A 26,850-nucleotide genomic window follows, 5' to 3' on the forward strand; every position below is an offset into this window, starting at 1 on the left:
CGTGCTGACGTGGCTGAGCTTTAACAGCCTGGCCATCAGTGGTCCAGCCCTCCAGGGAGAGACAAGCATAAAGCTACGCAAGAGTCTTACAGAGAGTGAAGGAAAAAACAGGAGAGATTTGCAGATCCTGACTACTACGTATAAAATAGATAAGCAAGGTTACACTGTGCAGCTCAGGGAGCTATGTTCAGTATCATAGCAGCCCATAATGAGGAAGAATGCACGGATGTATTTGTATGACTGAACAAGTGTGCTGTACGCCAAAAATCTACACAACGTTCTAAACTGACTTTGCTTCAATTAAAAAAAAAAAACTTCTCTTAAAAAAAAAGAACATTAGTAGGAAAAAGAGTCCCAAAGAAAAGTCAACTATAATTTTCACCAATCTCCCAGATAAGCAACGTGAAAAGCTAAAAATCTTCATGGGACAACGAACTCCATCTTGATCGACTCCCCAGGATGGCTAGAAGGTCACCCAGGCTTCTAACACTTGGCTCCCCACCCCAAGGCTGGCAGGAGAGACCTTCCCAGGGGGTCTGGCTCTCCAGGCTGCAAAGGGAGGAAGACAGTGTCCCTGCCTGAGCGCCTGCATCAGCTGTTCCCAGACTCGCTCGCGGCTGGAGTGACTGCCAGCCACTCTGCAGGTGCAGGGAGCCACCCACCCATGTCCATCCAGCACGTAAACCAAGAGGCTGCACGACCCCATCACGGAAGGCGCGAGCCTTTGCATCTCTCAGCTGAATCATTCTCTTAATCGTCTTTCACATTTTGAGAGAAACCCCAGGACCTGGCCTGGGGGGCGGTGCACCTCGGTGTGGACGTGGCCCAGACTGTGTCCTCAGTGCACACAGCCCCCGAGCCAGAGCACAGCGGTACCAGGCGAGCACAGGGCCCTCTGACGGGCCCCCTCTGCCCTCAGGACCTGCATGCTGAGCTGAGAGGTCTACACTCCGTGGGGCTGTGGGTGCCCTGGGGACGTGGGTCCTACTTTCTCCTGCCCCCGCTTTCCCTGGAAGGTGAGGGGTGGGGAAATCCTTAGAAGGGAATTCAGGGAAGCATGCTACATGCGCACTCCGACTCGGCCATTCCAGAACAAACGGGGGGCACAGTTAGTGGGGTGGGCGGGGTCACAAGGCGCAAACCACGCAGAGGCGCGGGGCCAGGGACTGACACGGCAGCGGTCCCACGGAGCCCGAGGGAGACGGACAAAAGCCCTCAGGTGCCTGCTCTTGGATGTGCTGGTGGCCTGCACCCTGGATTCGAGTTCTGCCCGAGGGGACACTGTCCCCCACGTTAGACACCCATCACCATAACTGCCCCAAGGCAACACAGGGGGACAGAAACTTGAGTGGCTTCTCTTGGGGGGTGAATTGCTTTGGTTTGTGGACAGACTTCCTCTGACTGGGAAGAGGCTGCCACAGTGGTGGCAAGTCTCCAGGGGCTCTATGTGTGGGGGGTTGGTGCCATCATGCCTGCCCCCCAGGGGCCCTCACTGGGGACCTAGCAGAGCTGTGGGAAGAGGGACAGACATCATGAAGGCCCAGATGTGGGGGACAAGTCAGCACCAGAATGTCTGAATTGAATTCTCATGTCCTGAGATTTGGGGAGCTGGAGAGAAGGTCAAAGCAGCCTTCTGCTGGGAGCAGGCAGAGAAAGCCATCTCCTCGGGGTGGCTCCGGGGACAGTCACAGTGCTGGGACACCATCAGTGGTGATGACGGAGCTGAGAGCGGGGCAGGGGAATTCCAGGAAAAGACCCTGGGCTCACATTGCTCACGGAACATCCCCATCTTTTAAGGTCCTTATTAGACTCGAGGTCTCAGAAGAAGAATGCTTAGGAGGGCCTTACGGAGGGTCTGATTCCTCTGGGGGACCCCACCACCCCAGCCCCCTCACACTGAGGTCTCCCTGGGGGCTGGCGGCTGGGAGCAGAGGGGAGGAAGGGGTGTTGCTGGGTTGTGGCCTGGCCCTGGCTGGAGCAGCGAGTCCCTGGGGCCCCTCCTCCTGGCTGCGTGGCCATGAAGCTGCGGGAACCACGCTAGGCTCAAGGTGATGTTAGTATGCACGAGCCGGGGAGGGTGAGCAGGGTGGGGTCAAGTACCTACCCGGTGGTCCAAGCCATTCTTGCCATGTCCAGGGACAGGGTCAGACTTGGAATAGGGGAACCCTGAAACAGACACAGCACAGCTCCGTCACGCACGCAGCCAGGCTCGGCCAGGCGCCGGACGGGGGCTTGCCCAGGCCAGCAGGGCAGGCGGGTGACGCCCGGAAGAGCACCCCTGCCTCATCTGAGACCTCTGACCCCAGGGCGCTGACTGAGGATGAGCCAGGAAGGGGGTGACGTCCCTGAGCCCACCCATGACACCAGGACCACCAAGGAGCCTGACCTGGCCTTGGGAGGCACCCGTGTCCTCCGGCAGCCTCGGGCCATGGCGTCATGTCACCAGGTCACCCAGCAGACGGGGAGAGCTGGGGACAGAGTGAGGAAGGAGTCCCGCGCAGGCAGGGCTGTGCCAGAGGCCGAGGCCAGCCCCACCAGAGGTGGCCGGGAAACTGCTCTATTTTTCAAAACTCTTGACCTGTTTGCATCTGGGGGATTTCACAGTAAAATCCTAATGTCTAGTTTTTCTCCCAGTAAAAAGTGCAGGTCTGAGACACGGGGCCCTGGACTCCCCGAGGGAATCTCACACCGGGTCCACCTCTACTGCTCACGTCCCTGGCTGCCCTGGGGATGGCCCCGGGCTTTGAGACCGCCCATGAACTTCTTCGGTGCCACGCCCGGAGAGCAGGGGGTGCTCCTGGCTCAGAGGTGAGTGTGGGATGCATCCTGGAGAGGAGGACAAGTGGCAGAGTCTGGCCCCCCTGAAGGGGCAGGCGACGCCCCCCCGGCGGGGGGGAAGCACCCCGAGGAGGCCTGTCCCCGTGCCTGAACTAGCTGTCCTCCTGTGGCCTGGGGGCCGGTAAAGAGCAGGGGGCCCCAGCAGCTCAGGCGCCAGCCCACAGCGCTGGCCCTGGGAGCCGCCGAGACGGCTCCGAGGGGCAGCGGGTCTCATTCCTCTGTGTTCACAAGGCCACGTGTGTGTATAGGACACAGGACCGAGGACCGAGCCTCCAAAGGTGAGGCGGGCGCTGTGCACAGAGCCGCCCGCCCGCCCACCCACCCGCTCCAGGAAGGCTTGCTTCTGAGCAAAGGGTGCTGACTGAGCCAGGCGCCTTCCATCTGGGGGGCGGTCCTCACGAGCTCAGCGAGGACACGGAAGACACCTGCACAGGCCACACCGGAGGGAGGGCCTCCGCTGGGGCCCTGCCTCGGGCACTTGTTTGCCCTGGGTGGCCGGCGGGGAGGTTCCCAACGGGGGTCAGGAAGAGCCTTTTACAACAGAGGGGCCCCCTCATCACAGGAAATCTCCGTGAACTCTGACACATGAAACAGACGCGAGCTAGAGAGACAGCAGCTGGACAAGGCGCTCGGGGCCGGGCCTGCCGGGCCCCCCTTGCTCCTCCCGTCGCCCTGGGCTCCTCCAGGCAGGCGACCCCACCAGCTCCCCCGTCTCACAGAAGGGGAGGTGAGGCCCAGGGACGCAGGGGGACCTGCCCAAGGTCACCCAGCCCTGGGACGCAAGACGGGGGCTCCTGACTTAGCCAGCTTCCTAGTCTAACACACTGAGCCCAGCACACTCAGGGATGTGAGGCCGTCAGGGTGAGGATCTGCGGGACCCTCCACTGACACACAGGAACTCTGATCAGCCAGCGATGCTGGAGCCGGGGTTGTCACAGCGGGGGCTCCCACGAGCAGCACAAGCCTCGGCCGGGAACTTGCTAGACAGGCCACGCCTCCGGCCCCCCAGACCGGCGGGCTCAGAGCTCCAGGGCTGGGGCCCAGCGGGCTGTGACTCCCAGGCGCTCCAGGGCACCCTGCCGTACACGAGGGCTCGAGAGCCACGGCCTCAGAGCTCCAGGCACAGCTGTGCCCTCGCTTTCAGCCTTACCAGGTCTTAACAGCGGTTCTGCCCCGGGTGCACGGCCGTCACCTGGACAGCTTCTAGAATGCCGCGTGCTCAGACTGTTGGGTCCCAGGGCCTCACACTCACCCGGAGCGCGGAGACCTCACTGCCACACAGCTCCCTGACTGGTCAGCTCTGATTGTCTCAGCTCTTTTCCTCCTCCTGCCTTGAGCTCCTGCATCAGGTGTTACAATTTTTCCTTCAATCATCAAACATGACATAAGAAACTCACAAAGAGAAGGACGGTCTGTCATGTTGACCCTGATTTTTCCCTTTCGCTGTTCTTCCTTTCTGAGTTTCCAAACCTTCTCATCACTTCATTTCCGTTCAGAGACCTTTCTTCAGCGAAGCACATCTGCCAGCAAAAACTTCTCTTAGTTTTCCTTTGTCTGAGAACATCTGAATTTTCTACTCATTGAATGAGTGGAAAATTCACCCAATGTAGAATTCAGCAACTGTCTCTCTGCATGTGAAAAACACCATGTCACCGTCCTCTGCCCCCTGTGGGTTCTGGGGAGAAGTCGGCCATCATTTGCATCGGTGTCGCCTGCAGGGAACATCGTATTATGTCTTTTCTCCCGGGCTGCTCTCAAGAGTATTTGTTTATGTCTTTATTTTTGATAAGTTTAGTTATGGTGGGTTTTGTGTGGGTTACTTTGGGCTTATCCCACTTGGGGTTCAGTCAGTTTCGTGAGCCTATAGGTTTATGTCCTTTGCCAAATTTGATAAGTTTCCAGTCATTATGTCTTTGAACATTTTTCAGATCCGTTCTCTTCCTTCTGGGACTCCAGTTACAAGTGTTGTCCCACAGGTCTCTGAGGCTCTGTTCGTTTTTCTTTTCTTTTCTTTTCTTCTCTTCCTTTCTTTCTTTTTTTTTTTTTTTTTTTTTACTATTTTCTCTCTGCTGTTTAGATTGGACAATTTCTGTTGTTCTATCTTCAAGTTCGATGATTCCTCTGTCATATTCTGCTGTTCTGTTGCTGAAGCCATCCAGTGAATTTTTAACCTCTGGCTATTTTATTTTTCAGTTCCATGCTTTCCATTTGATTCCTTTTTATGAAGTGTATTTCTTCTGTGAGATTTTCTTTTTCCTTTCTCAATTGTTTCAAGAGTGCTGGTAATTGTTTGTTGATGTATTTTTGTGACGACTGCCTTAAAAATCCAACATCTTGGAAAATTCCAGTGTCTGATTCTCTTCTGTGTTAGTATGTGTTGATTGCCTTTTCTCATTTCTCATTCAGATACTTGTCAGCATGGTTCTCGGTGTGATGAGTGATTTCCCACCGTACCCTGGACATTTGGACATCACGTTGGGAAGCTCCAGATCCTCATTAAGTCTTCCATGTGAGCAGCTGTCGTTCTGTTTAGGAGTAACATGGGGGCCGGGCTTATTATGGGCTGTGGCTCCGATGACAATTTAGCTTTCAGAATTGCTCGTCAAAGTGCTCTTGTGACTCTGCTGAGTCCACCTGGTATTGCTGGGAACACCCTGGGGGCAAAATGTGCTTCCCTGGTTGCTCTGTGCCCAGAGGTAGGAGACACTGGCCATGGATGGAAAGTGTGTCCCTGGGCCTATTTTCCAGGGTGCTGGGTGCCAGGGAGGGTAGTCATCTGCCTGGTCACCTTGTCCACTGCATGGCAGATAGAAGACACAAGTCCTGCGTTTCTCCTTCAGCCCCAGGTCCCTGGCCAGTCTAGCTTCCTCTCTCCACCCTTCGGAGTTCTGTGGTTGTCTGCCACATTGTTCCAGGTTTTTCAGTTGTACTGAGTGGGGATGAGCAGGGAGAGAGGCGTCTCTGCCACCTCATCACTAGGGTGCTCTTGAGTGCCCTTAGAATTGGTCTCTCTAGGGATGGGACCAACTCTCAGTAGACTTCAGAGGTCCTGGCCATCCCATGTGCAGCCGGGGTTGAGAGGTCCTGTTTAGAAAGTCCCTTCACATATCCAGAGATTTTACTTGACCCTCACAAGCCAAGGCATTACACATGAGCCCATTCTCCAGGTGAGGAAGCTGAGACCTAGTGAAATTAAGTATCAGGTCAAACAGTTACTCATGAAGAGGAAAAGCCAAGTGCCCGGGACTCCAGCTTTGGGACCTCGTAAGCCCTTGTGCTCCAGCAGCTCCGTCCGCCCTGCTGAGGCTTTGCAGGTGTGGGGTCTTCTGGAGACCTGCCTGGCAGGTGGCATTGGCTGGCCTTAAGAGTGTGTGCCACGTGTGTGTATCAGAGGGAGAGACAGCATAGAGGGGGAAGGTGGATGTGCTGGTCCTGGGACGGGTGGCAGCTGGGTACTCTTGACCTGAGGATTATCAGGCCCTGTTAGCTCTGGACACCTGCCCACGCCCCGTGTCCAAGCTCAGCCTCACCCCTGTCACCTGCTCCAGGAAGCCCACTGTGGCAAATTTGCCCTCAGCATTCTGCTGGAACCACTCCTGGGACCCTGAGCATGGTCTCCTTGGGTCTGTCCCTTTTCTGGGCTGGCTTGTCAGAGGTTAGAGTAACCACCGGATGTGCGAGCAGAGGCCCCTCGCAGATGAGTGGATGACTGTTCCAGGTGCAGCCTGAGACACAAGGCTCATCACGCACCCAGGAGGCTCTGCGGACATCCAGGGCGCCCTCCCCGGGCAGCTCCGTGGCAGTTTCACCAGCGCCGTGACCGGCTTTCAGCTCCCTGGTGCGTGGACACGTAGCTTTGCAGCTGCCTGGCCCTGTGTAAGTCTGGGCTCCTTCTCTGGGCCTCAGCATTCCAGTCTGAGGAAGGAGGGGTTCCTTCAGCCCCAAGGAGCCACGAACAGGAGGCCCCCTGGGCTGTCCGAGCTTCACGCTTCAGAAGCAAGTGAGAGGGGCCCACTGAAGGCTCCCCAGGGCTAGGCTTGTGGACTTGACTTGCTCTGCTGTGAGCGCCCCCCCCCGCCCCCCCGACCCAGGTCTCAAGCCACAGGACGCCAGGCCTACATTTGAGCCCCAAAGCCCAGATGCTTCCTGCCAGGAGGACGGTTCATCCCTGTTTTCAGAGAAGTTGATTCCAAACTCAGAGAAGCTTGCTCTTGTACCAAGGTCACACAGCAAGTGAGAGGCTAGGATCCCACCCCGGGCGGGCCAGCACCTGGGTCTAGCCCTCTCTGCTGACCCTCCACGTGGTCTCATGTGCACTGTCACTGCCTCATGTTTGCCACAGTCACCCTGGTCTCCCCCACCCCGCCACCGCGCTGGGTCCCACGAAGGAAGGCTCTGCTCAGGGAAGACCGGGGCACCCAGCGCCCCGCGGGCACTCTCTGGGAGGCTGCTGCATGCACAGGGGAGGTATGGGGGCGCCCCACTGGACCCTGCTCCCCAGTGGCTAATGGTCGACGGGAGAAAGGATGTAAAGGGTTATAGGTGAGATGCTCCCTGCCGGGGTCGGGGGAGGGGAGACAGAGCTTTGAGATGGGTGAGGGGAGCCTCAAGACCCAATGCAGGGCTGGAGGGGGACAGAGGAGGCCCTGAGAGGTGCGACCTGAGCCACGGGCTCCTTCCCATGGACACCAGAGGGTCTCGCTCACAGCCTGTGCCTCTGCCACAGATCAGAGGCCGTACCCTGTCCAGTCCCTGGGCTGGGGGGCAAACCTGCCCAGTACAGGGGCCGCAGGGACTTTGCTAGAAGCAGAGTCCCAGTAAGCCCCCAGGGAAGGGCCGCAGCTCTACCCCAGGGCGCCCCTCTTGCACCCGGGGGTGTCTCTACCACTGAGGGGCCAACAGCGACTTCTCCTGGGCCAAGGCCCCTCCCTGATGTCTGGAGCCCCCACCGCTCCTGCTGGCACCAAACACAAGCAAGGGGCAGAGGGCACTCTGTCTGTCCAGCTGGAGGCCAGGTCTTCACAGACAGACCCACCGACCGTTCCCTCCCCAGGAGTCTCTGCACCAGGTGACCTCCTACCATCTGCTGGACGCCGGGTGGCCCGAGCCAAGCCCTCCGGTTCCCGCAGGCCTCCCCTCCCGACTCCCCTGACTACCCCCACCCTGGCGTTCCCCATCCCTGGCGGCTCCCCTGGGGCTCCCACACTGCGCCCCCCCCCCCCACCGCCCACACTTTGGGCGTTAGACTCTTTTGAGACAGTACCGCGGCCCAGGCACACGCCTGGGGGAGGGCCTGGCTCTCAGGACACCTACCCCCAGGACCTCAGGCCCACCCGGGAGCCGAGGACCCCACCCTGTCTCTGGCCCTCTCTGCCTGTCCTAAAATGAGGGTGTGGACTGACGTCCTGTCAGTGCGACCCTACCCCTGGGGTCCTCAGGTCACAATGCCCACCTGAGCATGTGTCCCCCTCCCAAAATTCTCATGGGATTGGCGGATAGCAAATCAGGTCCCTCTTTCTTTCAACCATGGACGAAGACATGTGAGAATGATTTTTTCTCGCCTGGGAGCTCCAGAGGACTCACGGGGGATGGGGAAAGCCATTTCCATCCAAGACCCCAGCCCACTTTCTTCCCGCGAGCAGGGGAAGAAAAGTGGAACGGAGGCGCCGTCTCCCAACCATCACGCCGATGTGCCCTGTGAGGCACCCAGGAAGCGATCTCGGGCCTGGGCAGGGTGGGCGGCCCACGAAGACAAGCTCGTCCCATCAAGCATGGGCCTCCACGGGGACGGACACACGGCAGGTGACACACAGTGGCAAAGCCACAGGCAGGGTGGGGCAGTGGCCCACACTGGACCACCCGTCTGTGCTGCCTTCGTTTCTAACGCACAGCTGTCCCCACCCCAATCTTCAGGCCCACCCTGAATCCTCTCATGTGCTGGGATTTCAGCAGGGCCTTATTCCCTGCAGAAGTGTAGGGTCCTCTCTAGGGACAACCGCGTCCTTGGGGAAGGGTCTCCAGCCGGCCTGGGGCTGTGTCTTCCACTGAGCTGCCTCTGACTCCCTGGAGGGGGATCTTGGGGACCTCAAGAGAGAGGACAGACTTGAAGGGTTAGGGAGGTGGGACCAGAGCAGTAGCAGGACCGTCTACGGGGTCTGGGCCAGGGGAGGGGGCCCACGTGACCTTGTGTTCTTCTAGGGGCAGTGAATCTCACCCTATAAGGCTCAAGACTCTTCTTCCAACAGAAAATCAATACCATCCCTTTCCTGTGCAGAAATCAGGTTCGTTACTGCCCCAGGCAGACAACAGAGTCTATGATGAAACATGTACTTCAGTGAGACCTCCTTTGGAGGGGTTGGCAGTGCTGGCTGAGAACCACTGCCGTGGTGGAGAGGCATGTCACACCGCTTGGTCATAGCTGCTCCATTGTCTGCTTTCCTGCTGGGGCCTGGGGACCGGGACGTATTCACCACCTCCTCTCTGCTGCCTAGCCCTGTGTCCAGCACATAGTAGGTGCTCAATGCATGTTTGGTGAAAGGACGGATGAATGACTGAATGATGAATTTAGTCCCAGGTGAGATGTGCTGATGGGGTCATGAGTGGGATGAGGGTGGGCCTGGCCCTGGGGAGCCCACAGAGGACCCTGGTGGCGGCAGCCGGCTGTGCGGGCTTGCCCCCAGCGGTGTCTCTGCCTCTCCCAGCTCCCTGCGTGCTTCTCCAGGGCAGGCACTGCCCTTGTCTTCTCGGTACCCCCCTTGGCGCCCCACACAGCGTCTGGCACAGAGTGAGGGCTCAATAAATACCCGTTGAATTTAACGCATCTCAATTCAACAAACATTTACTGAGCACCCACTGTGTAGAGTGTCACAATCCTACCTTCCTGGGCGCGCTACAGATGGATGTCCCAGGGACACAGGTGTGCCTTGCTACGTGCAAATGCTCTGTTTGACACCGGTTGTAGGCAAATGAAACTGGTGTTGATGGATTGGGGGCTACTTGGTGAGATCCGAAGGAACCCCAGAAAAGAAGGTGGATAACCTGTTTCTGGATAACCCTCAAGAAGTTGGCAGACAGCAAGGCTTGCCTGATCTATGCACGGACAGTAGCTTGGGTCCTCGCTGCTACTTCCATGCACATCAGGAAATCAGGCCATATCATCAGATAGAAAGGGATCATTGCGATGGTTAGATGGGGTTTCCCACCTGGAGGAGCTGACAGAACAGCAATGGCAGGGAAGGGGTGACAGATCTATAATCATGTCATCCTGAGCTCACATCCGTGAAGGAGGAGGACACAGCACACAGGCTGTTTGTACCACGGAGGAACCGCCCCAGTTAGAGCATGACTCCCAGCACGGGCACCCGGAATCCTGCAGCCCCGGGCGCACGGGGGACGGGAAGAGCCGGTTCCCACCTGCGGTCACACGTGCAGCCTGTGATGGGGACGCAATGGCAAGGAATGGAGCTGACATACAGACCTGGCAGGCGTGTGACCGGCCAAGCAAAGAGCTGTGCAGCCTCAGGCCTGGCAGGGCCACAGCCTGGGGGATGCCTAGGACGACTGCAGGGCACCTCGCCCCGCAGGTGCGGAGGAGGAAGCAACGGTCACACAGCAGGTCAGTGGCACAGGGAGGTCCCCATGGGGCGGCCCATCTCCTGCCCAGGCTTCTCCCCACGTGGTGCCCCCACCTCCCTTGGCCACAGCCACGAGCCGGCTGTGAAGGTACATGGGACTCCCCGGAGTAGGGGGTGGCAGCAGCTGCCCTCCGAGGACAGACTAGGGGAGGTGGTGGCCATCAGCCTTGCAGATGCAGGCCCGCCCAGCACCGGCAAGGGAAGGACTGAAGCTCTAGCGTCAGACCACCACAGACCCCCAGAGTCCTTTCTTGAGCACCCTCAGGCCCTCGGGGCTGATGCCTTGGTGCCCTCCAGGTGTGGGGGGTGCCAGGGGGGCTGGTGCAGCAGGAGCGCTGCGCCTTGCAAACACAATTGCCGTGAGTTAAAATGGAGCACAAAGCAGTGGGGCCTATGGCCAAGGCCAGTGGCCAGGGCCCACATGCAAGTCCTGCATGACCAGGCACAGCTGAGCGGGAGGACCTGCTGCCCCTGCTGGGTTGGGGTCTGCCCATCGGTTCTCCCGTGACCAGCCCTGCCGCTGGAGGGACGGGCAGCCTGCCATGGCCCTTCCAGACCTGCCCCAGGAGGACTACAGGGCCACCTGGACGAGTCCCGCTGGGGGACTCCCTGGCGTGGCCTTCCCGTGGTGACGTCAGCCCTGGGAGCTGGCTCTGCGGTCCCACCTAGAGAGATGCAGCCCAGGCGGGCTAGGGCACAGGGGCGCGTGGGCATCTGCTTACGAAGCTCATGCAAAAGACAACACATCCTTTCTTTGTTCAGACTTCTTCTTTAACGAGTGGTAATCTCCCAGCCTCCTCACTCCGCTCCTCGCCAGAACCCCTGCACCCTCATTGGTGAGACAGTTCACAGCATGAGGATGGTGATGGCGATGGAAGACGGAGGGTTTGCTGAGCACCTACTACGGGGCAGGCACAGAGCCGGCTGCACACGTGGTGCCTCCCTCGGGTCTCTAACCACCTGCCAGGCAAACAGGTGGAACCGAGGCCCTGCCCGTGGTCAGGTGGCCAGTCAATGGCGGGCTAGGGTTTGAACTCGGGTCTGTCTCATCGCACAGCCAGTGCCTTTCCTCTGGTTTCTCCCATGCCCATCTGCTCCCGGCCTCGGCTTCCAAGCTAAGCCTCCCCTTTGCCCACACGGCCCGCCTGGGCCCCAAGGCCACGGCCGCAAACGATTCCGTGCGTTAGACCCAGCTAGCTGTCATTCTCGCTGGGCGAGTGACGGCCTCTGGACGTGAAGACTGTTACCAGGAATCTCACCCTATGTCTGGTGAGCACGCCTGCTCAGACTCATGACCCCCCGAGGATACAAGGTCCCGGCTCCCCGTCCCATGTGCAAGATGAGCGTAAGAGATGGGACAGTGCTGTTCTCGACTCCGAGTCTGGACTTGCCCGCCTGGACCATGCTCCTGTCCTCTCTGGAGGGAAATGGGCCCTCAGCGTCCAGCCTGGCAGCCGGGAGGCCTTTTTCCCGAAAGAGCCCAGGAGCCTGATTTGGTCTCCTACCCTCTTGCCAATTCTGGAAAGCTCTGGGAGACCCACTGGCGCAGTCTAAGGGATGTCCATACGAGGGGGGCCAGCACACGACTAAGCGTCTGCTCCCCACCAGTCTGCCCTTCTGTCCTCCGGTTTGCTCTCAGAATTTTTAACGAACCAGGCTTAGGTCTGGAGGGACTGGTTTGAAGTGGCGGGCCCCTTTTCTGCCAAGCCCTTTGGTGCCACACTGACAGCTCCTTGCTCAAAAGAACCACTCACGTGAGTAAAAGTTGTCCCCTTGCGTCATTTGGAGAGGGCCTCTATCAGTCCCACTACTGTGGGACAGAGACTGGCTGTCCAGGTCTGGAGAGTTAGTCCGAGTGTCTGTGTCTCCCTTGAGAATCAGCCAGCTGGTCTTCTGCTGAGAGAAGGAAAAAAAGTCACGTGAATTTCCAGGTCCCCTGCAAGGGCACTGCCCCATTTTACAGATGAGGAAACTGAGGCACTGGGTGGTCAGGGGCCCAGATGGTTTCACTTGGAGAGAGCCAGCCTTGGGCTATCCTCACACCCACCCTCCTTCCTTAAAGACAAGCAAAGGGGGCCTTAGTCCCTGAGCCAGGGCAGGCAGGCTCGGCCCGTGGGCCGAATCCTAATTCCCGCACTGTGATCTGGTTTCCTGTCTTTCAAGAAGTCTCCTCATTTACAAAACCACGACCACGTTAACCCGGCACATAACAGGGACTTCGTAGCAGATGTGCTAATCGTAAGCGTAGGAAGGAGGCTGCTGGGACCTCTTCTTAAATTTGGTCCCTGTTCCATGTGGCTTCATGGGACCCTCAAGGAACAGAACCGAGGAGGGGGAGCCTGAGGCTTCTGAACGAGGCCGTTCCCACCCCATCAGCTCCTGCATTACCTTCCTGTTATCTGGGTCAAAACCTCCATCCTCCCCATCTGACCGCCTCGCAGCTGGAAGGGAAGAATTAATTGGTCAAGACAGCACGCCACTGATTCCGGGTGTCTGTGTCACAGTTCCCACGGCACAGTCATGCTCAGAAATGGAAGCTCATCAAAAAAACAGGGGCCAGCCCTCGTCCTTTTAAGGGCTGAGGGACAGGGCCAGCTGGAGAAGGTTCTGGCAGGAATGCTGCCTGCGGAGGGCTGGGTGCCTGCACAGGATGGGCTTAGATCAGAGCAGGTGTGTGAAGTGATGTCTAATTACAATTCCAGCCAAGCCCCGACCTGGGGAAATCGCGTCCTGTTCTTAGATGCGCCCACCTGGCATTTTACAGAACCCACTTTGCACGTGTCAAGTTTAAAGTAACAGAAGTTCCCAGTTGTCCAGCCCCTGCTGGGTCAGTCTCATCTGGGCGCTGCATGGACATTGCTGCTTATCCCCACACAACAACCCATTTCTCAGATCAGAGAGACCACGTGCCTTTCTCAAGATCAAGGATCCGCGGGTGGCAGGGGCGGACATTTGAACCCTGGCAATCTGACTTCAAAGTCCTTCCTCTGTCTGCCCCAACTCACTTCCCACAAAACACAAAACGGGGAGCAAGTCATGCCGCTGGAAGAATTCCACGAAGAGCAGTGAAGAGGGTGCAATGCACAACCAGAGATGAGCTCAGTGGAACCAAGCAACACCATCCTCTGTGCAGCAGCCTATCTGGAGCTGAGTGAAGAGGTGTCTGTGTTCTCCACTGGCCTGTTTTGGGGGAGGGGAGTCACCCAGCTGGGCTGACGTTATCTCAACCAAGCAGGAGAAAGTTAATCACACGAGGGCATGCAGACAGTTCTCAGCATCCAGTCCGGCATGTAGAGACCCAGCCCGTGCACCCGGGCTGACTCACCGGCCCCATGCATGGAGCAATGGAAAGGAAAGCCCCAGTCCTTCGCCACCTGCCACGGACCGAGGCCGCAGTAAGGACGTGCTGGGGTGGACTCCTTACCTGCCGCCTGTGCAGGGCTGGGACCTTCTAGCGTTTTGGAGCCCCCTGCCTTGTGCACCACCAAGGACAAGACTGACATCAGGCCCGAGAGCTTGGAAATTGGGGATTGGGCTACCGGACCTTGACAAGATAAGGCCACAATTGAAGACTGCTCTAGACACACTGACATTTCTTTCCTCCCGACTGCTACTGCTCCTCCTCCTCCCAGGAGAGACAGTGGTTTTCAATATGAAAATAAAACCCCTGCTGTCTCCCCTGGCGGAGGCAAATTGATGGCCAGCCGCGAGAGGGGTTACAGTGATGGAGAGGCAGAGGGGCAGGGAGCGCAGAGGTGGACGCACGCCCGTCGACGTGGGCTCTCCCGTCGCCGGGACAACGGCCATCGCCAGGCAGCGGAGCCAAGTGTCTGGCTACACAGCAGCCGCGAGAGTCACGGCCCCAGGGACAGCCAGGCCAGTGGCTGCTTGGCGTTCTGAGAGCGTCGCCGCTGCCACGTCCGGGAGGGCCCCCAGCGCGGGCTGCTGGTGAAGGTGAGCGAGCCGCGTCCCTGGACACCTCAGAGGCCCCCGAAGGGACCGCCACACTTGGGGTAACTTGCACGTGCAAAAGCAAATCAGCAGCCTCTAACCGAAGGGCGTTTTGGGATGTGAAACCCCAGGAGCTCAGGCCACAGGGCCCAGTGGCCATGCCGCGTCTGAGGACTGCACACAGCCGTGGGGAGTGCGTTGGGCCACACAAGCTCCGCTGTAAAGCTACCTCAGGGCTTAGAAGGGGCCGCACCTCTGGCAGAGGGGATATCCCACCAGGATTTAGCAAGTGTTCTCTGCAAACGTCACCAGCTTTGCCAGGTGGGCACAAGGTAACCAGACTTAAAACAAGGGCTTTCCAGAGCCCAGGTCTGCCAGCCTGCAAAACACACCAGGGACTCTCTTGAGAAGCAGGAGCTCGGCTAGGCAGAGAGAAGGATCTGGCACTTGGTGTTACTTGCGGGCTGCTTCCTTCACGGCACTGAGCCTCGGTTTCCTGGTCTGTAAAATGGGCAAACACCACCCACTCCCAACCACTCCACGCTGTGAGGCTCGCCCGGGCTAACATGTGAGGCTGCAACATGATGAGGAACTCAGCTTACAGGTCTAAAATATTAGGACGAAACAAGAGGCTGCCTTGCTGATTTGGAGCATGTGTTTCAGGGAGCCAGGAAAAGACAGGTCAATCCAGGACCCCCGGAGAAGTCGGACTGAGAGCGTCTTCCCTGGCCCACAAGCAGGTCCTTCTGAGCCCTGGGGTGAGTCTGCCGCAAGCGCCCTTTGGGGAAAGGCTGACGTCCTGCTCCCTGCAGCCCTCAGTGAGTCTTTGGGGGAAGCACCCCAATGAGAGTGGAAGGTCTCTGATTTTCTCTCTGGATATGGAGTCAGCCTGTCTTCCCTGTCCTCCCATCCCAAAGCCAAAATGAGCCTCAACCCCGCACCCAAGGAATCCCAGAGAGACACACAAGACGAGATGAATCCCCATGTTACAACAGGGACCAAAAACGGAGCTTAGAGTACACGCTGCACGGGCTGCCTCTGCTGTCTGGTTTGGGTGGGCGGCCCCGGGAGGTGGGAGGGCGGGAGGGAGGGAGGGAGCCCCCCTCTGTCTGCAAAGGTGGGTGTGGGAGGGGACGGCCGCCACCCCTGCCTCCTGGGCCACTCCTCCCACGCACATGGCCTTCGGATGGCTCCCACGTGCTTGCTTACAAGTGAAACAAGACATCTGTCCCCGTAGCTGGACAGTCAGCTTCCTGGGAAATCTGGGGGCGGCATTACTTTTTCCTCTTGAATTCATTTTAAATGGTCTGAAAACCGGGCCAGCCTCCCTCCGTTGAGAGGAATGTTCTGCCCTGTGTCGAGCATCCCAGGGCCTCCCCTGGAGCCCCTCAAAGCCGGATCCCTGCTCCAGAGGAGGAGCCGGGTCCGCGAGGGCGTCGGAGCTGGCAGGGGCATGGCTGTGGCTGGAGTCCTGTCTGCCTCAAAGGGTCCTGGGTTCAACACCGCGAGCCACTCAGGACCGTTCAAAAGAGACCAAAAGCACCCCGGTCGTGGCTGGACGTCCAGCAGGTGGTGGGAGGCACCCGCGCCCGCCCTCTGCTGTTTTGCCACGTCTTTTCCCGGCGGGATGTGATCCTTCCTCCCCTTCCTCGCCCCTTCCTCCTTATTTCCCACTCAATTCCTTTTGCTTCCTCTCTTCTCTATCTTATTCTCTTTTTTTAAGCCATTAAATTGTAACCAAGTAGGGTTAGAACTAAGGTAGTTCAAGAAAATATTGTTGGTCCCTTAAATGCAGTAAAATGAGAGCGGTGGGTGCAGGGTGCAGGGGTCAGCGGTCAGGCAGACCTGGGTGGGATGTGGCCACCGACAGGTCACTTCGCAGCCCTGGCCTTAGCTTCCTGGTCTGTGATAACGCCAGTCGCAGGGCTGTGCGGAGATGAAACACCGCACGCACGATGCAGCTACGTGGCGGCTAGTCACCCTTGTCCTCCACCTGCTGTCCCCACCTGGCCTCCCCCCTCCTGGCCATCCTCACACTAGATGCTCGCTTCCCCAAAACAGGAATGGGGTGAAAGCACTGAAAAGAGTGTTGCTAATCTTTTTAAAGAAACAAAAACTTTTGATGAGTTGGAAATGAAACATTGAAAAGTAAATACATTAATTAAAAAGTGTAATTTTTGAAACTCACTGAATATAGTCTCTTAAATTAATTAAACGGCCCAGGAACTCAACGTTATCACTCAGAGTCTGGAGATGAAAATGGTGGCTTCTGGATGGGCCACCAACCAGATGGCCCATTGAGGGATGACTGGATGGGCGGTTTGCTGGGACTGGGGGCTGCGGGCTGCCAGGGGGCTGCAGACACACACGTGCGTGCTCACACACATGCTCACACACGTGCATGCCCCGCCCTGCCCCACACACTTTCGACAGCTGTGCGCCGGCTGAAGGGGGCAAATCTTATAAACTCAAAACATCTCAAATGCTCTGGAAATCAGATGCGTCCCGACACATCCGCCATGTCCTGAGCGTGTCAAGAGAGCTGGCTGAGAGGACGGCCCGCCAGGCACGCACGCCCACCCCGTTCGCGGCCATGTCCACGCGAGTGGGGACAGGTGGTCCTCGGCTTCACCTTCACAACGTGGCTGAGCTCCTGGCAGAGGAAAGGCACTCTAGAGGGTTTATTTTGGAAAATAACCAATAAGCCCAAATTCTACAACGTTAAAATGGTTTTGGTATTGCTTAGCGTTCAGTCATAGAGGAAACTACCTGACTTTGGAAAGGAGAGGTGTTTATATGCTGATTATAAAAAAATAATAAAGAAAACCACTGGTAAGAGTAAACAGAATCTCCACTGCACGATCTCGTTAAAGGACTCAGTCTCGGAAGCTCTTGGTCTCAGATCTGGCTCCATCAGACGCCACTGGGCAATTTCATACTCTGATTTCCTGCCTGTCCCCCTCCTGGGGGCTGCCCCTCTTACCCTGTGTGGGACATGACGTGCCAGAGGTTAACGAAAGCCAAGTCAGCAGTCCCTCCTGCAGGCGAGGACAGAACAGGCCTGCGTGTGGGCGCCACGGCCCAAAGGCAGCGCTGTGTGCTTGCTCCTGCCTTCCCCGGGACTCAGCTTCCCCACCTGGGACACGGGGGGCTGGTCTGGACCATCTCTGAGGGCCCTGGACCCTACGAGCCCCTCCGCCTCTGAGCCGTCAGGAAGATCTGTGCTCTCGGCTTCTCTGGCTGAGAAGCCGTGCTAAAAGGCATCGCCTTCCGGAGACCCAGGACTTTCCATTCACTGTTTTCTTTCTCGGGAAGAGGAAGAAATACACAAAGCACAGGGCCTACTGCAATCAAAGAGGAAATTTAAAAACCAAAAAACAAACCCTGTTGTTTGCACAACTGGACCACGGATTTGTCAGTAACCCACCGAAGACATACTTTTATACGATTCCGACCAACAGCGTCCACCCGGTCAGCAACAGGGGGCGTGGCTGTTTTTTTACTGCATCTGGACAAGAATTTAAGTATGTGAATTCCTCTTCCCAACTCTCTAGACACGTAATAACAATAACAATCCCCATCATGTGTACAGCACTTCACAGTTTAGAACATGTTTCCAGGTACATTATCCCATTCGGTCCTCACAACCAGCCTGTGAAAAGGGCAGGGTGGAGGAACTGGTCCTGTTTTGCAGACAAGGAGACAGAGGCTCAGGATGGTGAAATCACCAGAAACTCCATGAGGAAACAGAGGGGAGACCTTGACCCTTCCGCTCCCTGCGCACCTGTGCCTGGCAGGCTCAGGTGGAGCGGAGGTGGACGGTCACCCCTCGAGGGAAACCAGGGACTGAAAGACACCCGCACCACCAAACATCTCCAGTCCCGATTTGCTGATGCAAGAACTCCCTTTGACTGAAGGCCAGGTCCTTCATTCTGCTGTCAGACACGCCCACAACACAGGGCTTAAGCTCTCCAGTCAATGCCTGATGCTGGTGCGTTCTATTCTCCAAAGACCGGGCTGGGTCAGGCTGCGGTCCAAGGACCTCCATCCCTCACCATCTTGGCCCAAGTTTGCCTGGCTGCTTCCCTCAAAGTAGCACCACCGAAGCCACCAAGACCAGCTCTCGGCTACAAAGTCCCATCCCCAGCCTGGCCCCTGTAAGTCAGCCCTGGGTTTATACGCACAGAGGTGTCCTTCCTTGACAGACGTTTCATTGTCATTTCTGAAGGGGGCTTTCGGGAATCTGCGCCTAATACTCAGACTGTGGGGCCTCTGGGGCGCCCTCCCCACCGTGTATCAGAGCGCAACAAAGGGGAGCACGCAGAAGCAACGGCGTCAACACGCATGCGGGGCAAACGCAGCGGCAGAGGAGGTCCGGCTGTACCGTGCTGCCTGTAGATGGGGGGCTTCCTATAAATGTTATCTTTGACGCCAGTGTCTGGGAAAGAAGAAAGAAAGAGAAAATAAGGAGAGCGCAGCGGGATGAGAAAGCACATCGTGATGGTTTCCATTCTACCGCTTTTTGTCAGCAGCGATCTGTCACCCAGGTTTGGAATCACCAGGAAGAACCTAGCACCCCGCCGGCCACTGGCACCCCGGCCCCACACCGTGGATCGGCCTCGCAGCCCAGATGCCACCTGCCATCCGAAGCGGCAGAGGGAAAGAGGCAGCTGGAGGGGGCGGCCAGGGACATCTGGGGTCCTGTCGGCCCTTCTCCAGCCCGTCCCCAGGAGGGCAGCAAAGTCTCCCAGTGTTTGTAGGGCTTTTGGAGAAAAACACACACATGCCAAGTGGGGATGTGCAACCCATCTGCAGATCTTTAAAGAATCTCAGAATTTGGGGGTGGGGGAGATGGAGAGGCTTGGGGATCATGCAACTCCCGCTGAGGCCGGGCAGGTCCTCCCCCCGCCCCCTACAACTCAAGTGCGGACAGACGGTCTGCCCGGAGAGCGGCCGTGCGTCCCGGGCGCCTACCTGGGACGTGGAAGTGGCGAGGAGCCTGCTGGTAGGTGGAGGGGGGAGGCTTGCTGTCTGAGAGCACGGAGAGGCTGGGGGTGCTCCGGCCACTTGCACTGCCTCCAGACGGAAGAGCAAGGACAGCGGACAGAAGGCGGCGAGGGGAAGCAGAGGAAAGCATTTCAAGCATGAAAGCTAGTGCGTCCCTCTCCCCTGCCGGTAGGGCCACCGAACCCTCTGCCCAGGGGACAGAGTGTGGCTCCCACCCACTTCCAGATGGGGCCCCAGACTTGTTGATCCAACCTTGAGGGACCCCCGGCAGTGGCCCAGGTGCAGCAGCAGGAGTGTCCCGGCAGGGCCCCAGCTGGGCCCCGCCTCATGCGAAGGCTGGCCTGGCCGTGGCAGAGCCCCTCCTCGGGGCGCACAGCCTGGCTGCTGACATGTGCATCCAGAAAACCCCAAGTTCACCCAAACTCCGCACCCCCCTTCCTAAATATCCTTGTATAAAATACTGCCGCTTTCCTGGAGAATCCACGTGAGCCATTCACAATAGGGTTTAAATGCTAGAATTCATCAAAGTCTGTCCTTAAAAGCCACTGAGTAAATTTTATCAGCCAGGGGAATAAGGGATGGTTGCTATTAATCAGCCAGCATGTTCCCAAATAAAGCTATTTTTTTTTTTTTTGCCAAATTAAACAGAAAGAGTCGTCTGATTCTGGCTCTGATCTTTTTAATCCCATCTGGGTTTGTGATTTCTGTTTTGCGAACAAGGTTGGATTATCAAGTCACAAATTTGGACATCATGGTCACCCGGTGACCCTCCCCGCCCTGCACACACCTGTTTAAGGAATGAAATGAGACACAGGATGCAATGGGCACTGAGCACGGCGTGATGAGGCACACGGCTCGCTGTAGCAAGACACTCATAAGGCACCACTCATTTCCTCCCCTTTCGCCCCAGGAAACCCTCGCCGCAGCACATGGCAGCTTGGCAAAGGGAAAGAGACACTCTTGACTTGAAAATATCCCTTGTTCAAAGTCACAGGACCCTGAAGTGACATGGTGATGCAACGGCCTTCCACAGCAGGAGAGTGCCGGGTCCAGCGTGGAGGCGGGCTGACGAGGAAGGGGTGGTAGGCGGGTGGGGGGAGTGCTCTCGCCTGGGTGGGGTGCGCTGGGGCCCAGCAGGGCATGCAGGGTGGCGGAGGCTCAGCTCGAGCCGACCACAACCAGTGGCCCCGACAGTGCTGAGGCCACAAAGCAGATACTGACTACAGCTTCGAGTGTCTTCCTGGGCATGGCACCAAATTCACCTGCCCATGAGGATGGAACCTCGGGTAGGTGGCTGTCCTCCCTCGTGGCGTGAACCCTCTTTTCCCTAGTGCCGCACAGAACCTTCTGGAGCCCCAGGCCAGTTCAAACTCCTAGACCCTGGGGAGTGCACACTCACCCACCTCCACGTGCACGTAAAGGAACCCCAGATCCGTTCTGCCGACAGTGGCTGACTCATCCACCCACAAGGGCGGCAGGATGTGGTGGAAGCAGGGGCTTTAAACAAGCCATGTGCCTGGACTCTGGAGTGGCTGAGGACCACACACCCATCACCATGCCGGGCAAGCTTCCAGCACAGCCTCAAACAGCTCGTGTCTCTCCACAGGCACCTGCAGACTCCACCTCATCACGGGACTCCTGGCTCCCAGCCCTGCCCACAGTGGCCTGTCCCACATCACACGCAGGAGTCTGTGTGTGTGCGTGTGGGTATCTCGGGGGGACCACAGCTTCCATCAGGTGCTCAGGGGGCCTGACACCCAGGGGCACAGAATGGTGGCCCGAATGGCCTGTCACACCCACCTCATCCCTGCCATCCAGGGGCTTCTACACCAGTCACCCAAATCTAGGACCTTGGACCTGGCCCAGGATGCCTCTGTTTGCCTCCCCTCCTCCCCTCTTCCCCTCCTGGAACCCCCTTTCCAACTGTTCCTTCCTGGGTCAAGGCTCAGGTGCAAAGCCTTCCCAGAGGACACAGTCCACTGCTGACCATTCCCTTCTCTGGACACACGCCCCGCCTGCCACTCACTGGGTCACTAAATCATCACAAAATGCACCGTAACATCGACCCGACATGGGGCCACTCAGAGTACTTTGTTCACGACAGCCCTGCGGACAGGCCACCACTGCTGCCTGAGCGCTGGGGGCTCGTGTCCTGGGGAGGCCCGGCTCCGGCGCTGCTCTGGGGCCAGCTTCCTCAGTGGGCCCCTGACGTTAACATGGATATGGGGGAGCCAGAGGCAAGGCCGGTGGGGCGGCGACTTTGGAAAGGCTTGAAGGGCCCTTTGCCCTTCTGCTGAGGCTCGTCCTGGAGGTGGTTCAGGACCAAGGCCGCTCTGACCTCCGGTGGGGAGGGGTCTCCAGCCCCCCTAGGGAGGTGCCTGTCAGAGCACGGGAAACCCTGGCTGGTGAGCGCCACCTACTCTGTTAGTCTGAGTCCACACTTTGCTGTAGAGCAGTTCGGGGCTGCACGGGGGCCCCTGCGAACCCCACGCCATTCCTGCAGTTACCGCCTTATGTGTGGATGGCGCATCGCCACGCTGGTGTTGTCCACACGATTTACTTTATTTGTATTCCACCTGTTTTTCCCTCACGTCCCTTTTGTGACCTTGTCCAGGACACCAGGTGACACTGGTCATCACATCTCCTCTGCCTCCCCTGGGCTGTGACCGTCTCTCAGACTCTCCTTGGATTTCACGACCTCGGCAGTTTGGAGACGTGCTGGTGGGGTGTTTGGTAGACTGTCCTCAGTCAGGGTTCGCTGGATGTTTTCTCTGGATGGGACAGGGGTTGAGGGTTTGGGGAGGAAGAGCATAGAGGGGAGGTCCCATCACGTCGGGGGCACCTGCTGTGACCTGCCACTGTGACATTGACCTTGACCCCCGGCCAAGGTTGTGTTGGCCAGGATTCTCCACGTCCAGCTCCTCTCGTCCCCTGGCGCCGTCCTCTTTGGGAGGAAGTCACTGTGCACAGCCCACCCCTGACAGGGGTGAGGCAGGTGCCCCTCCTGGAGGGCGGAGTCCCCATAAATTATCACGAATTCTTCCCCCGGAGGTTTGTCTCTTCTCCCCTATTTATTTCTTTATTCAATTGTTTCTCTATATCAGTGTGGACTTGTGGACACTTATACTGTGGTGTCTGATCCAACAGCACGTCGTTCATTGTGCGGCTCAGTTGGTTCAGCTTTGCCCTCGGAAGTCCCCTCTGTTGGCTCCTGCTGCACCTTCTCCAGGTGACCAGAGGCCAGGCCAGCCCCCAGCCACGTGCAGGGGCCTCACGGGACACCACCAAGACTTGAGTGGGTTTGCACGTGTGCAGCTCCCTGCCACATGCCGGTTCAGCCGATGACCACGGCTGCCAGGCTGATGGCCCAGGAACGAGGGCCAGGGGTGTCTTTAGGAGCAGCAAGTGGGCGGAGCAGCACTGAGGCTCCGCATGTGAAGCCTGCCCTCCCTCTCACGCCCTGAAAGGAGGAGGAGGCTCGGTGGTCTCTCCTCACGGCTGCTTAGCAAAATGGTTTTGGTAGCATCGCCTCCCCTTGGCACCCACCTGCCTGACCCTGCTGCCTGCTCTGTAACAGGTGAGAGGTTAGGCTTAAACCTTATGCTGTCCCAGGAGACATGTCGGGGACTGAAATTCATACTAAAGTGCAAATGGCTGCCACTGGCACCTAAGCGGCACACAGGTCTTGGCAGGAGGGTGATCCCAGGCACCGGGACATGGTGGGAAGGTGTGTCTGGGATGGGGGTTGGGTGGGGAGGAAGGGGCACCTGGCCAGGTCAGAGCAAGCACTGGCAGGTGAGTGCCTGCTTCTTCTTGGCGAGCCCTCCAACCCCAGTGTTGTTCAGAGGGAAATCTCCACCTGAGGAGCCAAAGAAGCTGAAGATGCTGCGAGGAGATACCAGGGAAGGTTTTCCTGGAGAGTGGGGCCAGACGCCAGGCTCTGTGACAGGCTAAGAGGAATGCAAATGGCCCTCGGCACAGCTGGTCACAGACTGCCCACAGACTGGGATGCACAGAACCTGGGGGTCTGGATGAGAGGCGCCAGGGAGAAGGGGATGGGCCCCCTTGGGGTGGCCCCACAGCCCATGGGTGGACACGCCTGGTGAGTGAGGGCCTGCCCCTGGGCTCTGCCCATGAGCTGTGACCCCCGCCACCCAGCGACGTCCCCCTGAGCCCCAGGCTCCCCTGGAGAGAGTCCTGGGGAGAGGCTGGGGGCTCCCAAGGTCATGGATAGCCCTGAAAATTGGCGGGAGCAGAACTGCGGGTGTTGGGGTCCCTTGCATCCTGCACCAGAGGGGAGGGGGGCCTTGTCTGATTTCTGAACAAAGAGAACTGGGGGCCAAAGCGGCCAGGAGGGAACCAGGACGCGCCGCGGGGCCTGTGCCCACCCGGAGCAGACCGCAGCACCATGCCTCCTGAACTTGGGACGCCCTTGGACGGGCTACGACAAGGACAGTTTCTGAACCACGTTGCGGTGGGTAGTGGGGTGGGGGCCTGTCTGCACTGCCTGCCCTCCTCCCCCACAGAATGGAAGGAAGGGCCGCTCTGCTCCTGCCAAGGGGAGAGGGCTGCCCTTCCCTCTGCCCTGCTCCCTGGCCCTCTCCTGGGGCACAGATGGGGTGCTGCAGGCCTGGGGCTGCTGCCTAGGGGCCTGTCCTTGGTCAGGCCACCCTGGCTTTTCCTCACCCTGGCGCAGTAAGAACTCGAGGTGGGGGCTCAGAAAGGGCGGGGAGGGGTGGTCACGGGGTTGCTCCAGCTCCCGCCTCTGCCTGGATTGACTGAGGCACAGTGCCTCCCCGGGCAGTCAGCCCAGCTCGCAGGGCACTGCCCAGGGAACGAGGTCAGAGCAGCTGAGACGGCCATTGTCCCACCGTCTGGCCTCATTTCGGGGCCTCACCTCTGCCAGGGGCCCCAGGGAGAACGGCGCCACCCAAAGCAGGGCACGTCAGGCGGGGGGAAGCGGTCAGCCTTCTGACCTCAGAGCAAAGGGAGAAGAGGCACCTCCCTGGGGGGCCTGCCGTGACTCGTTTAAAAGTCTGATTCACTCAGGTTTGCGGCGTCTTCTGTCCGCCTCTTGAGTGAGCACCCAGCCCGGCCACACGATACCCCCGGGCCACGTGGCTGTGCGCCGGGCCCTGCCGGCTGCTCTCCCCTCACGGATGCGCCATTTTGGGCTTTGCTGAGTCAGTACGTCCAGAAGAGGCCATGAGCTGTGGGGATGGCCCACGTCCCATTAATCGGGGGTTCTTCTCAGCAGACAGATGAGGGTCGTGAAAACAAGCGATGATGACACACGTGAGAACCATCCAAGGTCCAAGGACCCTGCTGGGTGACCGTCCAGTGATGGAATAATCCAGCTGAGCTGGCTTCCTTGTCCCGTAATCTCGGTCCCTTTGGGACAAAAGGTTCTGGGAACTGGAACCTTAACATGCCTCTCAGGGAATCAGCAAGAGATCATTGCTACTTCCTCTCTTGCCCTGAGAGCCTTTCCATGGTGTATCAGTCAGCGAGGGCTGGGTAACAAAGTACCACAGCCGGGTGGCTTACACAGCAGACATTTATTTCTCACAGTTCCGGAGGCTGTAGTCTCAGATCAAGGTCCGGCAGGGCTCAGTTTCTGGTGCAGCCTCTCTTCTTGGCCATAGACGGCTGCTCTGCCCCATGTAGCCTTTCCTCTGAGCGCCAGTAGAGTCTTTTCCTCTTCCTAAAAGGCCGCTTGCCCACCCTATCAGATTGAAGTCCCCCTTTATGACTTCGTGGAACTCTAATAATCTCCTAAGCCTCCTTTCTCCAAATGCAGTCACACTGTGGGCTAGGACTTCAACACCTGAATCCAGGGGGACACAATCCAGTCTGTAACATTCAGGAAAACAGGACTTGACCCTTTTCCTGGTGTGAGTCATGTACACGTGTCCAGGCAGGGGTGCGGAAGGCAGCATGTCTGTGCCCTGGGAGGAGCTGCAGCCATGCAGGGCGCGCCCCCTGCCCAGACACCATGGGCTGAGGCTGGGAACGTCTCCACCTCTCTGCCTCAGCTTCTGCTCCCGACCCCCCGGGCCAGCAGTCCCTGTGCCTGGCGAGCCGACGTGGGAAATAAAATGACACGACTCAGAAGAAGCCTCTTCAAACAAGCCCAGGGGGTGGGCGCTGGGTGATTCCTAGTCTCCCCTCCCCGCCTTGCCGCTGGCTCCCTGGCGTGACGTGTTATCTCCAAGGAACATTTACACACTGACAGAAACAGATCCGGACGCACAAGACACAGAGCGGGGAACACGGGCGTGAAACACGGGACGCGGGGAAGCCATGCGGCGGACACAGGACAGCGAGACACAGACGCGGCGGCCCTGCCAGCACCGCAGCCCGCAGCCCGCGCGCCTTACCTCGGAAGTAGGGGATGTAATGATGTCTGAACACGGATGTAGGGCTTGGGTGTTGGGACAGGGACAGGCAGCTACTGGTACCAACACTCACAGTACCAGCTGCGGGCAACAGAGAGCAAGTCAGAGTCGGCCACACGCTCACTGGCCGCAAAGCCACAAAACATTCCCAGGCCCGGCTCCTCCAGGAACATTTTTGCTTCCTCTCTCGAAGAACACACACCATTCTGAAGCACCTGAAGGGGTCACCAAGGGTCCTCTGGGCCAGTGTGCTCCGGGTTTGGAGGGAGGAAGTCCTACCCTCTGTGGTCAGGGTGGCTGCCCCCAGGCCCACTGGGTGGGAGCTGCTGGCCCCCGAGCCCTGCCCATTGCCCCACCTGGGACCTCCTTGGTAGCCAGGACCCAGGTGGAGGGCAGCTGGCAAGACCGGGGGTGATCTGTCACCCAACAGTCACCCCGGCCCCGCCCAGCAGAGATTCAGGTCTTGGCTCTGGGGTGACCACCTGGACAGGCACAGCCGACAAGCCCAGGTGAACACATACGGCGGTCAGGGGTCCGCAGAAGGGCCCTTGGAGAGGCCGACAGCCCTTCCCCCTGACTCGCCAGCTCTCCTAGTCACTCACTCACTCCCTCACTCACTCGTTCACTCCCTCACTCACTGGTTCACTCCTTCACTCACTCACCCACTTTGCAAACATCTACAGAGCAGGATGTACCAGGCACACTGCACAATATCAATGAAAGTAACTTTGCAAATGAATGAGTTTTGATTTTTCCACAAAGGCTGCAAAAATCAGAGCTGAGTCCATGGAGGTGAGGATGGAACCATGCATCAGCTGGCCAAGGAGGAAGCCCCTCGGAAAAATCCCTCAAAACGCAGCACCTGCATGGAGACCCTGTGGCCCCGACACACTGAGGGCAATGCAGTGTTTAAAGGCAAGGAGAGCAATAGAGCTGGACGCCAGGCAGGGAGTGAGGTGGGACGGGGCAGAGAGGACCCTCCTCGGGCTTCTCCCCGCTGGGAGGGGCCTGGCAGTGGCCTC

At 58.3% G+C, this 26,850-nt stretch overlaps 1 protein-coding gene across 19 annotated transcripts in view; it reads right to left on the minus strand.

Annotated features, from left to right (window-relative positions):
• ABLIM2 (actin binding LIM protein family member 2) overlaps positions 1-26,850 on the minus strand; it is a 139,261-nt gene that overhangs the window by 17,679 nt on the left and 94,732 nt on the right. For 5 of the 19 annotated variants that reach the window (XM_064488402.1, XM_064488359.1, XM_064488368.1 and 2 more), the window contains 7 exons: positions 25,811-25,909; positions 19,398-19,499; positions 18,808-18,861; positions 13,897-14,016; positions 12,861-12,913; positions 12,227-12,368; positions 2,105-2,166 (listed from right to left, as the gene is read on the minus strand). In XM_064488402.1, the coding sequence (XP_064344472.1) occupies positions 2,105-2,166; positions 12,227-12,368; positions 12,861-12,913; positions 13,897-14,016; positions 18,808-18,861; positions 19,398-19,499; positions 25,811-25,909 (632 nt within the window). Of the gene's footprint in view, positions 1-2,104; positions 2,167-12,209; positions 12,369-12,860; positions 12,914-13,896; positions 14,017-18,807; positions 18,862-19,397; positions 19,500-25,810; positions 25,910-26,850 lie in introns of those variants that run through there. The other 14 variants (XM_064488406.1, XM_064488378.1, XM_064488373.1 and 11 more) reach the window with 8 other exon arrangements.

This window comes from Camelus dromedarius, chromosome 1, assembly GCF_036321535.1.
Source record: "Camelus dromedarius isolate mCamDro1 chromosome 1, mCamDro1.pat, whole genome shotgun sequence".
In the NCBI taxonomy this organism is placed as follows: domain Eukaryota; kingdom Metazoa; phylum Chordata; class Mammalia; order Artiodactyla; family Camelidae; genus Camelus; species Camelus dromedarius.